At 42.1% G+C, this 13932-nt stretch overlaps 1 protein-coding gene across 1 annotated transcript; it reads left to right on the top strand.

Moving 5' to 3' along the window:
* Positions 1–1470: 1470 nt before the first annotated feature.
* gpc2 (glypican 2) lies at positions 1471–12485 on the top strand (the record flags this gene model as incomplete). Its single annotated transcript, XM_083980875.1, has 11 exons — positions 1471–1648; positions 3640–3798; positions 4961–5095; positions 6235–6410; positions 6553–6633; positions 7036–7201; positions 7978–8108; positions 8896–9042; positions 10245–10381; positions 11510–11682; positions 12211–12485. 11 exons carry the CDS (start codon positions 1471–1473, stop codon positions 12483–12485), a joined length of 1758 nt encoding a protein of 585 aa, XP_083837001.1.
* Between the last annotated feature and the right edge of the window lie 1447 nt (positions 12486–13932).

Here is a 13932-nt window from a genome sequence, read left to right as displayed (position 1 = left end):
TTTAAACTACTCAGAAATAGGGCACAAGTGTGAGGTACCGGCATGTAATTGCCAGGGCCACGGTATGGACATTTCTTCTATAAATTTCTGTATCTACTGTCATATATATAATACTGTATCCGTGTGTAATCTCTCTGTCTGTCTGCTCTGTGTCTGTCTGTCCAGTGTTTAGGACCCTGAGGTGTTTGGCTCAGCTGCTCCCCGCCCCGCCACAGCAGGCTCCTCTCCTCTCTCTCCTCCGTCGGCCCTCGGCACGGTCCATTGTTCTGTGTTTGATGGGCTCTGACCGGAGTCAAACCAGCCAGGGTGAAACACACTACTTCTGGTCCGATACTTCAAAATAAAACAGCTATTGCCCTTTCTTCACAATACCCACATTAGCAATGAAAGACATGCAGAACAACTACTGTATATAGCCTATGGTTATTATTTGGGTAGCCAAATAATCCGTAGTTATGTATTGATGGTTATTATTTGGGTAGTTCCCATCCATCTGTAGTCATTTTGTGCCTTATTGTCGATTTCTGGCTCTCTTTTGATGTCATGCTTCATCTGATTGACTTATTAAACAAAACAAGAAAAAATGAGTTATTTCAAACTGGAGCCCCTCTATAGCTAGCTACCCATTGACCCTCTGCAGGCCTGTAGGCCATTCAGTAACCCATCAATGCACAGGATAATCCCTCAATAGGATTAAACCTGATTTATGTAAATAAATCTGTCCATTTTATGCATTTCATATACAGTATGAGAATGATGCAAACTAACTGTAATGGGGACGGCTTTATCTGAAAGTTGCTCTTCTAGAAAATACAATGACTGGGGATTACCTTAAATGTTATTTTTATAAAACTATAACAGTAGGGGAAAACTTGGAAAACACACAGGATTAAGGCCAATTTACTTTTTTTTTTTTAAAATACACTGTATATTGTATTAACAACAAATTGAGCACACACCTTTTAAAATTCATTCTGGACAATATTCTACCCTGACAGATATGGCTTCAACTTGGCTTTTCCCAAACTGTCTCTGGTTTTTATTTTGAAACGAACTGAATTTCCGGTGTTTCCGGTCTAACTCCTGGGAGTTTGACGAGTTTGTTGAAGATGCTGAGGAGGATCGGGAGTGCCCCACTCACACTCACCCGTTTCACTTTACGCACAACAGCGGATCTCCCAGCCGGACGCACAAATTAACTGGACTCGGTGGATGGAAACGGGTGTGGGTGTTGTGTGATGTACAAAACCCAGTCCGGATGCGTCCGTTCATTGCACTTACCGAGGAAATAATGACTGTTTTTAAAGACTGACGGATCTGGGACACCTACTGTCTTTTACTTTTGCGTCCAATCCAAACCAGCCATTCATTCATTCAATCATTTATAAGCTGCTGCACCCTGTTTGTAGACTGTATAAACCCCATCCCATCCTCTTGGTGTGTGCGTCTCTGAGTCCTGCGGTGAGGAGGATGGATACCCGGATATCTTTCCCCAGGTGCCCGCTGCTGGTGCTGCTCTGCGCGGTGGCTGCGCTGTCGGGGATCCGGAGCCCCGTGGCTGCTGCGGGGAGGAGCTGCGCCGACAGCCGGCAGGTGTACGCGGAGAAGGGGTACGGCACAGACACCGCTCCGCTGACTCAAATCTCCGGTAAGACTCTTGCACCCCGGTCTGCGGTTGGGACAAAAACACACCAGACGGTTTTTGTGACTTTGTTTTTCTAAAAAAAAAATGTCAATTTAAGTCAAGTTTACATCAAAATATAGGCTACTATGCATGTCGCAGCAGAGGTGTGGGCACATGCATGCTCTAGTTTGTCTGGGCTTGGACTCATACATAATTATGCTCACTAAGGTCACCATACATCCTCTGGCCAGCACCACAAAGCATTATAGTGATATTATAACTATATTTAAGCAGAAAAAAAAAGCCTCAGACACTCCACCAAAGTGATTTTAGAAAGTGCAGGTTAGCTCAAAACTCGCTAATAAGCACCAGAGACACGCTGTAGGAATATCATGGTGAGTTTTCCTCCAGAGAAACGATGCAGGGTGGTTTAAAACAAATTACACCCGCCCCCTCCTCCCCTCTGTGCTGTTTAAATAGGATGATTAAGGGGATGAGCAAATTGCCAACACCGGTGCAACAAAGAACCTCGCCCCTAATTAGTCTTTGCCTACTGGCCCACTGCTAAATCCCTGTATATACCCATAGGCTCTGCTCACTGGTGATAATCTTATCTGCCGAATGAAAAGATATAATGTGGATTACAAACAGTTGGATTTGGGATATTTTGAAGTTGTGGTGATGAGGGGATGTGGGGGTGGGATGGAGGAGAGGAGAGGAGAGGAGGAGACAGTAGAGTACACTGTAGGCGGAAAATTTGTTAAAATATGAATGTCTGACCATGTGAGCAAATGATGGAGTCACTTGAGTGGCTGTAACCTACTTCTGGGAGGTTTAGCATGTAAAAAGCAATGGTGCTGTGTGTGTCTATGTGTGTGCACGTATGTGTGTGCACGTGTGTGTGTGTGTGTGTTCAGGCCTGGCACTTTCACTATAAAGAGTAATATTTATGAGTCAAATGTATGTTAATTCAGATAATTTACTCTGAGGCAATTCAGCTGTGTGTGTGTGTGTGTGTGTGTGTGTGTGTGTGTGTGTGTGTGTGTGTGTGTGTGTGTGTGTGTGTGTGTGTGTGTGTGTGTGTGTGTGTGTGTGTGTGTGTGTGTGTGTGTGTGTGTGTGTGTGTGTGTGTGTGTGTGTGTGTGTGTGTGTGTGTGTGTGAGAAAACTGCAATATTGATTGATTTTCTGTGTGTGTGTGTGTGTGTGTGTGTGTGTGTGTGCGTGTGTGTGTCTGTGTGTGTGTGTGTTGGGCTATCACTGCCTGAGTCTTGGCTCACTGTCCCGTGGGCCAGGGGAGCAGATGGCTGGGAGAGCAAAGGATGAAGCGAGGCAGTTTAGAAATGGAAATAGAGGGATGAGAGAGGGCTAATAGTGAGACACACAGAGAGAACAAAAGAGACAGTGAGGAACATCAGCGAGGGTGGAGTTGGGACTGAGACTTTCCACTGCATTAATTGCCATAATATTCGTGTTGGATGTAAAAAATTTTAGAGACAAAGAATTTTAAACCTGTACCAAATTTTGAATGCTCTGTGCTATTTCCCCCTCCTGGTTGTCATTTGCATTTCATTACCTCTGACATATCAAAGACCCAACCTGAGCAGACAAAGAAAGACAGATTGAAGCTGAATAATTCATGCAGGGAAATTACAATTTTCTATCAAAAGCTTATCTTTGGTGAGATTTCCCTATGGTCACAAAAAAGACTGATAAGTGGAGGAATTGACTCTTTCACTAGAAACATCTGTTTAGATCTGGGAATGAACCCACTGACATAATGGAGAGCAGATCTCTGTTAATTGTTCAGGTATCAATAATGAACTTATGTGTTGCCCTACAGCACCATTTAATGTGGAAACAGCACAAAGTGTTTTCATGCAGATTCAACATTAAACAATATCATTATATAGTATATGGTTAAACCAAAATAACCAAATGTATCCACGTAATAAATCCAAGTTTGTGTTCAGCCCTGACCTTTCTTTCTCTGCTGGCCTGGTTTTATTTTTCCAGGTGAGCACCTGCGGCTCTGTCCTCAGGACTACACCTGCTGCTCCAGTCAGATGGAGGAGACGCTGGCCCTGCAGAGCGATCGGGACTTCCTCAGAGCCGTTGAAGACAACAGCCAGTTCCTCTTGACCACTTTCACCCAGAGACACCGCAGATTTGACGGTGAGAATTGTGTCCAGTTATTATATTTAATGGGATCACAACCTCCTCTCCTCTTCCCCTTGAAGCCACATGATGGAAAGGAAACTGCACTCAGCTTGTCTGCAGCTCTCCCTCCCTCTATCTCCCAAGTTTCTGCAGCCATGAGTGACAGCTGATTAAAAAACTTATTTAAGATCTCGCACTGCACAGTTTCTCTCAGATGGTCAGATATCTGTGCAACAAAATTGACTTTGGCAGCTAAAAGCGCTGCACTGCATACATATTGCAGAGACCCTAGTATGATTCATATCTATGTTTAATCAATTGCATGAGAACTGCTGACATTAAAGGAATATTCCAGACTGCAACAGCTTTTTTTTTTTATAGTTTCATGCAGTGTGGGGACTCACAAGGGACGGATAACAAAAATTAGGGTCACAGTGAAAGCAGCAGAGGCTGAGATATCCTAACACTAGTCTCCTAAACTGCTGAAGCACTGCATCCTACATTTCCCATGCCACTTAATTACGTCTTTATTTAGACCTTAACTCCCTACATTTTATATTCTCCACACCTCCAGTTTTTTGTAATCACAGGCTTTGTTAAAAAAGCCCCGAAGCTGAGATAATCCTGATGACCTCACTATGACACAATCAGGTTTTTTTTGACTAGCCATCACAGTATGAATCTCCTTGGACGGTGAACTCACCTTAATGTGTAAAATAAGCAGAGAGCTCTTTTAAGCAATTCTCGGAGTGGATGCTTCGAGCACTAATTTAATCCACATTGTCTCACTTTGTGTATGTATGGCTGCAGGTCTGTAGCAGCCACAGCACAGAGCTGAATGTACACTTCCTCCTCCTACCTGCTGTGGACTGCTAAGACCTTTTTTTCCCTCCTCATCCCTCCTTTTATATAATGCATGTGATGAATCATTTAAAAGCGCCGAAGGAGTGGGAGACTGCATATGAGCCTATAAGATGGATTTAAATAAAGTACATGTTGTTATACTCATTTACCGGAGTGTGCAATCTGATGTAACTGTCCCTGTGAGCTGTTAATCTGAGAGGGGAGGGGGATAGAGGGTGACTGAGTGCTTACATAGAAACCTGGCTGAGATAAGATGAGAAGGTGGGTGAAAGACTCATTTGAAATCTGCCTTTTCTGTCTCTTTTCTCTACAGAATTCTTCAGAGAGCTCATAGACCTGTCAGAGAAGTCCATGAACCAGATGTTCACAAAGACCTACGGTCGTCTCTTCACCCAGAACGCACATGTCTTCCAGGAGCTGTTTGTGGAGCTGCGCAGATATTATTCTGGTTAGTTCACTGGCCTAATCCACCTTGGGGCCAGAAGAGCCTTAAATTATTAGGTTTGGGTTTTGGGTTGGATTTGCTGCATAAGTCATAAAATTAGGGGCATCCTGGTTGTTTTGTGGTCTATACTGTGCAATTTCTAGTGTCCACATTACCAGAAGTGGTCCCTCTTTTATTTAAATGTTTTTTCTTTTCTTTTTTTCTTTTTTTTTTATACATGTCCTCAATTCACTTCTCTCTTCTGCTCTCTCGCCGTATTTTCCATCCATCTTCACTCTGAAATGTCAAATAAAGGCAAAATGTGAAAACAACGAAACAAGGACATTTAAGTTAAATAATGGACAAATATGTTTACCTCAACTCTCACCAAACACACTCTGAATTATTATGATGGAATAAACATCCTCTATATTGCATCAACCAACTTCTTCTTTTTTTTTTTTTTTTTTTTTTTTTTACTGCTGCACTACATGAATCTGAATGAATAAATGTAGACACACATTTTTAAAGATCTGATAGTGCAGTCACAGATACAGCTGTGATGATTCCTTGTTGCATTGTCAGTATAAGAGAACTGAAATGCTGAAATGCCAAACTGGAGAAACCAAAAAAAAAAAGAAAAAAAGAGGGAGAGCTGGAATCCCACGGACGCCAGACTGTTTCTATTTCTGCTCCGGATCGCTCTGTTTTGGCAATGACAGCCGCTCGCTGGCAAGTCTTATGTGCAGGCTGTTGCTGCTTAGTCAACCTGTCTTTGTCTGCCAAACAGCATGGACGGCTAATTTGAGGCTGTATAGTAGACTACAGATTGGAGAATCGCATATTCAGGATCTGTCTACCAGTTGTTAAATGTACAGACGGACAAACAACAAACCACATTTACAAGAGGAAAAAAAAATAATGCAACTATAAAGACTTATTATTGTTATCATTGTAATATTGTGTCGTTTTTAATCAAAATAGCATAAACTGACAAAGCAGTGACTAGATAAGGACTGACTTTTTAGTTTCAGCTTTAACTTGGTGTTTTTGTATATGCATATGTGGTTTAGATGAAAAGTCCTGTACACCCACTCTGCTGAAATGCCCCCCTAATAAGATTTTATAGTTATTGTTGCTCACAGTCGCTCTTTTGTCCACAGGGGGCAGCGTAAGTCTGGCGGAGGTTCTGTCAGACTTCTGGTCCAGACTGGTGGAGCGGGTCTTCTCTCTGGTCAACCCCCAGTATCAGTTCAGCGAGGACTACCTGGAGTGTGTCAGCAAACACGCTGAACAGCTGCAGCCGTTCGGAGATGTGCCCCGCAAACTGCGCGTACAAGTTCGTATTCATCTGATGAGATAACAACAGTGTTGATGTAGACACCATCAAAAAAACACATTACCTCAGTATATACCTTCCAGTAGAGCTGGACTTCCATTGACGTTGATCTTTACTCTGTTCTCTGTGGTTTCACATTCAGGTGTCCAGGGCTTTCATTGCTGCCAGAGCACTGTCGCAAGGTTTGGCTACTGGTCGGGATATTGTTAACAAAGCAACAAAGGTAACTGGTTCTATTCAGTGTGTATGTTTTTTTCTGCACTTCATCAGAGCTACATTGTACTCATATTAATAGGTTCAATCCAGAATGACATTTCTGTGTAAATGAAATGTATAAATTCTGTTTTTCTGCTGCTGCAATAGCGTGTAATAATGTTCATTTTTAATTAGAGAGCACTTATAAAAGAGGTTAAGGGTAATTTTTGGTGCCTAAAATCTCAAATTGAACCTTGAAAGCAAAAAAAAGAGAAAGCTGCACAATTTATAAAATTTTCAACCAAGGTTGTCAAACAGCAGTTTACTTCTAAATGAAGTTCCCTTCTGCAGTACGGTAATATTTATATGTATAATGTTGTGCTCTGTTATTTATTCCCTGTGCTGTAACGCCCACTGCTTTGTGTTTCAGCTGACTGCAGACTCGGAGTGTGTGCGTGGCCTGATGCGTCAGTGGTACTGCCCGCTGTGTCGGGGCATGCCCTCCCTGCGGCCCTGCCACTCCCTGTGCCTTAACGTGATGAAGGGCTGCTTAGCCAATCAGGCCGACCTGGACACCGAATGGAACAATTTCATTGGTGGGTGAGAGTAGCATGAATATACAATAGTATGTTTTTAATTTAGATTTAGAGTCAGGTGGATGACATTTCTTTTGGTATCAGGTATATTATGTTCTTCAAAGTGCTCCAGTGCTTTTGCTTTCATTGATTTTTAGATCCTTAAGAGAAAATATGTTATGACCTAAATGACATTTAACTGCACTCTGAATTATTATCATTATTAAATTGAGCATACCTAAAAGTAGAATCCTTTTATTGCCCCTCTGTCACTCATTTACTTTCCACTTCCTTTTCCCCTAATGAATTCCTCCTCCATTAATCATTCATGCTTCTCCGCTCCTTCTCACTTGATCTGTCTTCCTGTGTTTCCTTTCCCCTTTCATCAAACCCACACATTCCCTGCATTTTCTTTCTTTTCATGTGCACTTCTTCCGCACACCTTTCATCGCTCCATCCATGTCTCCTGCACTCCAACCCATTTTACCCTCATGCACTCCTTTCTCCAACCACCATCCCTTTCTCCCTCTCTCTGCATAAAATGTTGGCTTGCTTCCTGATCTCCCTGAACGCCCCATAAACAGATGTTAATCAAATCTCTTCAGCTGGTGAACCAGTGAGTGATTCCAGACACAGGGAACCATTGTCTCGATGTTTATCAGGTTCTACAGAGCGCCACCAACAGAGTTTTCTTTCGCTTGTATAACCCTGACAGTGAGGAGTTGGATGAATGTGGTCGTAGCAGAGTTCATCACCCTGCCGTCTCTATTTCTGTCTCCTCCTCGCGCCTCTTTCAGATGCGCTGTACCAGGTTTCAGAGAAGTTGGAGGGCCCATTCAATATGGAGCTTGCAGCCGACTCCATCTCTGTGAAAGTGTCAGAGGCCATCATGCACATGCAGGAAAACAGTGTCACCATTTCCACTAAGGTAAGAACCAGGGCACAAGCAGAAGGGAAAAATTGCTTTCCTTGAATTTTCAATTTGGCTGTCCTTCAATAGAAAGTCTTTATTTACTGAACCTTTTGTGCCTGCCTGAAAATCATCATCCAGCATTTTCAAAATACCACTCTTGCAAATCAAAGCTATATTGATTATTTATAATTCTGATTTTAATCTTCTTAATGAGATAACACGCAGTGTAAAAAACCAAAAAAAAGTCAGGAATTATACACGAAGAGCACGACAGCCTGACGATATGATTAAAACATGGCAGCCATCCCAGGAGCTAATCCACCAGAGAGACACACATACAACATCTCAATGGAAACAGAGAAGCTCTGGTTTTGTGGCGGTTGTGCTGTAATAAACGGGATCTCTCTCTTTTACAGCTCAGTGTGTGTTCTGTGTTTGCTGTTTTTTTATTAACGGAGCGTGATTCTTGAAGCCTGTAGAGAATCCTTTTATATATGTTGCTAGTTTCAGTTCACATCAGTTTATTTCTTAGGGTAGACACTGACTCATAAAGCTCCTCTCCCAGCTTTCATTTACCACCATCATAGTAACGTTAAATTAAAGTCAGGCCCCTTGAGCAACAACTTCTTTGCCGACTCGCTCTGAGAAGATGTCAGGATCATCTGAAGCTGGATATTTCATTATATTGTTACATAACAGGGAAGAATTCATTATTAAAGTCAGGATACACAGGATTGTAAAAATGCTTGTGTTAACACCGCTGTTCACACTGGTGTTGCTTTTGCTCTTTTGTTTACCTCAGGTGTTCCAGGGCTGTGGGAATCCCAGGCCTACTCCAGGTCGGTCTAAACGCTCTCCGAAAGAGTCGGGAGGAAACAGGAGGCCTTTCCGCACCTACAGCCCCGAGGAGAAACCCACCACTGCTGCAGGAACCAACCTGGATCGTCTGGTGAGGAAGACGCATGCACAGACTTAGCAAGATTGAGTAACTACCCTAAAAAAGACAGAAAACCAACACAACACTGGAATATAATTGCTTTTTAAAGTTGTTGTGTTGACTTTGTATGTGTCTATTTGTACATCCATTTAATACAGACCAATGTTAGCATTGATCCAAAGCTTTCTGGCCCTGTGGCAAAGTTAAGTTCAATATGCACTTTTCCTCCTCTCCAATTTAACTCCGAAGGGAAATATCTGGCTCTTCAGCAGCTACAGTGGGTTCAGAAAGTATTCAGACTTTTTCTTTTCTAAAGGCTCCCTCAGCAGCAATTACAGTTCACAGCAGACGTCTGAGTACTTTTGTAAATGAGACAAATAAGTTATATAAAATAAAAGATTGAGTGGGTTATTGAGAATTGATTGATGTGCAAGGTCGTTTTTATCCGTTTATAATTAACTCTGCAACACAGTGCTTGTGTCAGGATACTTTCTGATGTAAATGAGCTACAGCAAGTTTATCACAGCTGATGTGTCTGGAAACAAGGCAGATTAGAGCAGAACCACAAAATTAAAGCGTGGGCAAGATCTGTAGTACTACTGTACTACATCTGTAGTCAGGTGATAATTATCTGGTGGTTTGTTCCTGCACACACGATTATCTGTGAATTTGTCTTCAGCAACTTTACAAGAAAAGAAAAAAGGGCCGTTGAAGTTCAAATTTTCTAGAGAGTAGAAATGTTTTGATTTTGTTCAGGTCAAATTTCTGGGTTGAGTGTGATTAACTATATTAATGTCGAACCTGTAAATAATAATACGAGATGTATTTGTATTGTGCCTGCATTAGTATTCAGTCAGTGCACCGAGAGTAAAATAAGCCTGATACAAGCAGCTAATAATAGAGAGAGCCCAGACAGCATCGATGTGACCACACAGTGATCTGGGCAAGACAGAAGCACGAGAATATAAATAAAACCAAGTGCAGAGGAGAGAGGGCAGGGGCAGCAGTTATTTACTGTACATCAATTTATACAACATAAAAGACATTTGGTTTAAGAGCTGACCCAGAGGCAGTGTCAGGTCAAGTTTTCTGACTTTGTCCAACGTCAGCACTGCGGCTTCCATATGCTTCCCTCGGCCAGCCATACCAAACAAGGAGACTTTTAAAACCAGGTCTGACTCATAAGCAGTTTTCTTTCCGCCTCCTCCGCGCAGGTTACCGAGCTGAAGGAGCGACTGCGGCCCATGCGGGGCTTCTGGGTGTCCCTCCCACACACCATCTGCAACGATGAGAAGATGGCTGCCGACGTCACTAATGAGGACCGCTGCTGGAATGGGCAGACCCGGGGGAGGTGAGCAAGATCAGAGGGGAGGAGTGGAGCGAGGGAGGGAGGTAGGGAGGGAGGGAGGGGTCCGACAGAGGCGGAGGAGTGAGTGAGTGAGTGATGGTACAGAGGTGGCAGGATGCAACAGATGGAAGTGAGTTTGTTTTAATTTTGCCACCACCAGTCACCCACATGCTCACTGTGTGGGTCTGCTTACTTTTATGTCCACGGATGCAGTTGAACAGCGTGTATCCAGGCTGATTTAGAGAGAGAGAGAGTGTGTGCTTGTGTGTGTGTGTGTGTGTGTGTGTGTGTGTTTTGAAACAGGTTCACAGGTAGGAAAAACAAGTCTGCATAATGGATGACTTTGTGTCTAAGATGTTCAGGCTGCATTAGGCAGCGGTTTTATGTAGAAGTACACCCACCTCGGCAGCTTCAGTCACAAACTGGGACTGCAGCCAGACTGGTAGAGCTGGAGCCGCTGCTATTAAGGGTTTTACTACTATTATTAAGGGTTTAGAGTACATATGATTGTATAAATTAGTAGTAAAGATATAGTTTTTTCATTCCCTTCATATTGTTTTCAGAAAATCCGGTGCAGTTTATCAGGTACCAACCAGGTTACAATTACTGAAATTCAACTCTCATAGTAGTGGTTGCTCAGATATAATCACATTTCTGTTTTTGTGTGTATGCATAAACATCCAGTGCATGATAATAGATACTACAGTAGATACTGTGACAGTGTTAACATGCCTCTGTTTAGCAGGAGCAAATGTGCACCATGATCCCTGCCTCAGTTTATTGTGCAGCAGTGAGTAATTATTACTTTGTAAGAAATTGGTCACAAAGAAATTGTTGGACAAATCAGCAGTTTGACACGAACATGCACCTGCAATTCAAGAACTCTGTGTTGATTCACAAAAACACATAAATTTGTCAAGGATGTTCACATCACTGCAGTTGAATGGCAGATGGTGAGTCGTTCCCCCTCATGAACAACACGGCCAATTATTGCAGTGAAGATGGTTACTGCACAAACATACTATGTGCACTTGTGGATACTCATTAATTTGGTTTTTAATCCAGACCACTGCTCAGCCAGCTTTGTGTGTTGTTTTCATACATGAATACCTGTTTGTGTCCCTCGCTCAGGTACCTGCCGGACGTGACGGGCGACGGGCTGGTCAGCCAGATCAACAACCCCGAGGTCGAGGTGGACATCGCCCGGCCCGATGTTCGGACCAGACAGCTGATCATGGAGCTGAGGGTGGTGACCAACAAGCTGAGACACGCTCAGAGCGGACAAGACATGGACTTCATGGACAGTGAGTGTTCCTGATGGTCAATATAGCTGTATCTGTGGATAGTATATGATCATTTATTAGTACATGATTTCGATTATTAGGATTTGGAGCAATGTCAGTAGAATTTAAATCCTATAGTTGGATGTAATCGTAGCATTTTCATAAGTCAGTCTCAACCAAAATGGGATACTGTCAAATCTGCTTTAATTCTGTCAAATCTGATTTTGAGACTGAGTTTCGATGGCACTGGATGTAACATCAGTGGGGTTATTGAAACTTGAGTTCTAATTGTGTGACCAATATATATAATATATGTAGACATGTATTGACATTATGATTTGTAACTATGTACCACTACTGACCTAGGGAGCTATCTTGTATTGTCTGTGTATATTTTTTGTGTTTTATGTTGTATTTGAACATGGATTGTATTGTATGGGACATAAATTGCATTGATACATTGTAAATATGTTGTATAGCCTTGGCATTGCCATAGCTAATGGGGATCCGAATAAATCAATCAATCAAACCCCTTCTCCCTTGTTCCAGGTGAGGAAGGCAGTGGCTCAGGGGGTGGAGATCACGGTGAGAGGTACAATGATGATTGGCCGGGCTATGGGCCTTACTCTCCCCCCTACAAACCCCCCCGTAACCCCGTCTCCAACCCCGCAAAGCCACCACGAGCCCGAGACAGAAACGGGTCCAAGTGGAACAGAAACAACGGCCACGGACGGGATCGATCAGCCTCCACCGGGCTCAGCTTCTCCCTGGTGTCTTTGTTGTCTTTGCCTTTCATGGTTACTGTTGCCCCCATGTGGAGATAGCTGGTTATTACAGTCTGGAGGTGGAGGGTTTCTGTCTTGCTCAAGTCTTAAGCACATTATGAAGAAAAGAAGAAATATCATTCCATTTGGTTACACCAGCAGAAAAAAAACAAAAAAAAACAGGCTAATTTAGCAATAATCAGGAACCTGTTTACAGCACAAAATAAAGTAAGTGAATATTTTTCCTACTGCACAAGCCTCAAAGGAGGTATTATCAGGCATTGATGACGACCAACACAACTTAATTAATAGCTACTGCCCTTTTTTGTATTGGATTCTTGATGCTGGAGCATCTTTGAGAAAGAGAGAAGTAATTGCAGCAGAAAATGAACCAGCCACGTGTTTGGGCGAGGGAGCCGATGGTCTCATGGTTTGGTGCTCTGTGAGATGGAGATTAGCTGTGCCAGTTAATTACTGTGTTGTTTCAGTGAGCAGCTGATACGATCTGAGTGCGTTAATGTGCTGCCATTCTCATGAAATTAAGCCGATTAATGTAATTGATTTGATTTCAGTCTGGGTGTGGTTCATTTAGGGTTTTTTCCATCTCATGGAAGTAGTCAGATTTGATTAAATTTTTTTTTTTTGATTGAACCTCCATAATTTGGGGATTTGGGAACTTAAAAAGTCAGGATGACTCTTGAAACCAAATGGGGCTTATTTTGAATGTACCTAAAAGCTCACTTTAATTTGGGTTGCTTGTGATGACAAGAGGTTAATTAATGTAATATATTGATGTTTTTAATTTATTTGTAATATTATATTTCATTTTTCTTATTATGAGTTTTGTTTTTTCTTTTAAAAGAATTGTTTGTACCTAACCTTTTCTGGTAAAGGAAAAAAACAACAAAAAGTCATCTTTTATTTGATCAGTTACGACTTAAATTATGTGAAATTTATCCTTTTTTTTGTTTTGGTCCTAACCAGAGATTGTTTAGGAGCAACATGTATGAATGTGTGCGTGTGTCTGTTTGTATGGTGGTTGTATTGTTTGTTATGTGTCCTGGTTACAATTGATGATTCTGAGATTATGCTGAGATGTTGGGATGTTTCATAGTGTGATTTTCTACTTATTTTTCCTAAAAGCAACAACAGATGACGCAGTGAGTGAGCTCTTGATGTGACGCGAAATTAGACTGAATGTGGACTCGGAGACAAATGCCGTCAAGAAGTGAGAGTGGACAGTGGTTCCTAATTTTCTTATGCTGAATGTGTTTTAACAAAGATAAAATCAAAGATTTTTCATAGGGATGATAAAATAAGGTTATGGGGAGTCGGTCATCCATGTACAGCAAGGAAAACGAGGATGAAGTAATAATTTGACATTTTGGCAAATTGGCGAAAAGTATGATGTATGCTAAAAACGAAGCCACTGCCAACAACTGGTTAGCTTAGTATAAAGGCTCAAAATGGGGGGAAATTCCTACCAGCACCTTTTTTAAATTAACAA

The sequence above is a fragment of the Trachurus trachurus genome, assembly GCF_905171665.1.
Source record: "Trachurus trachurus genome assembly, chromosome: 10".
Lineage (NCBI taxonomy): Eukaryota > Metazoa > Chordata > Actinopteri > Carangiformes > Carangidae > Trachurus > Trachurus trachurus.
The sequence above is the reverse complement of the archived record's forward strand: the minus strand, read 5'-3'. Positions and strand labels throughout refer to the sequence as shown.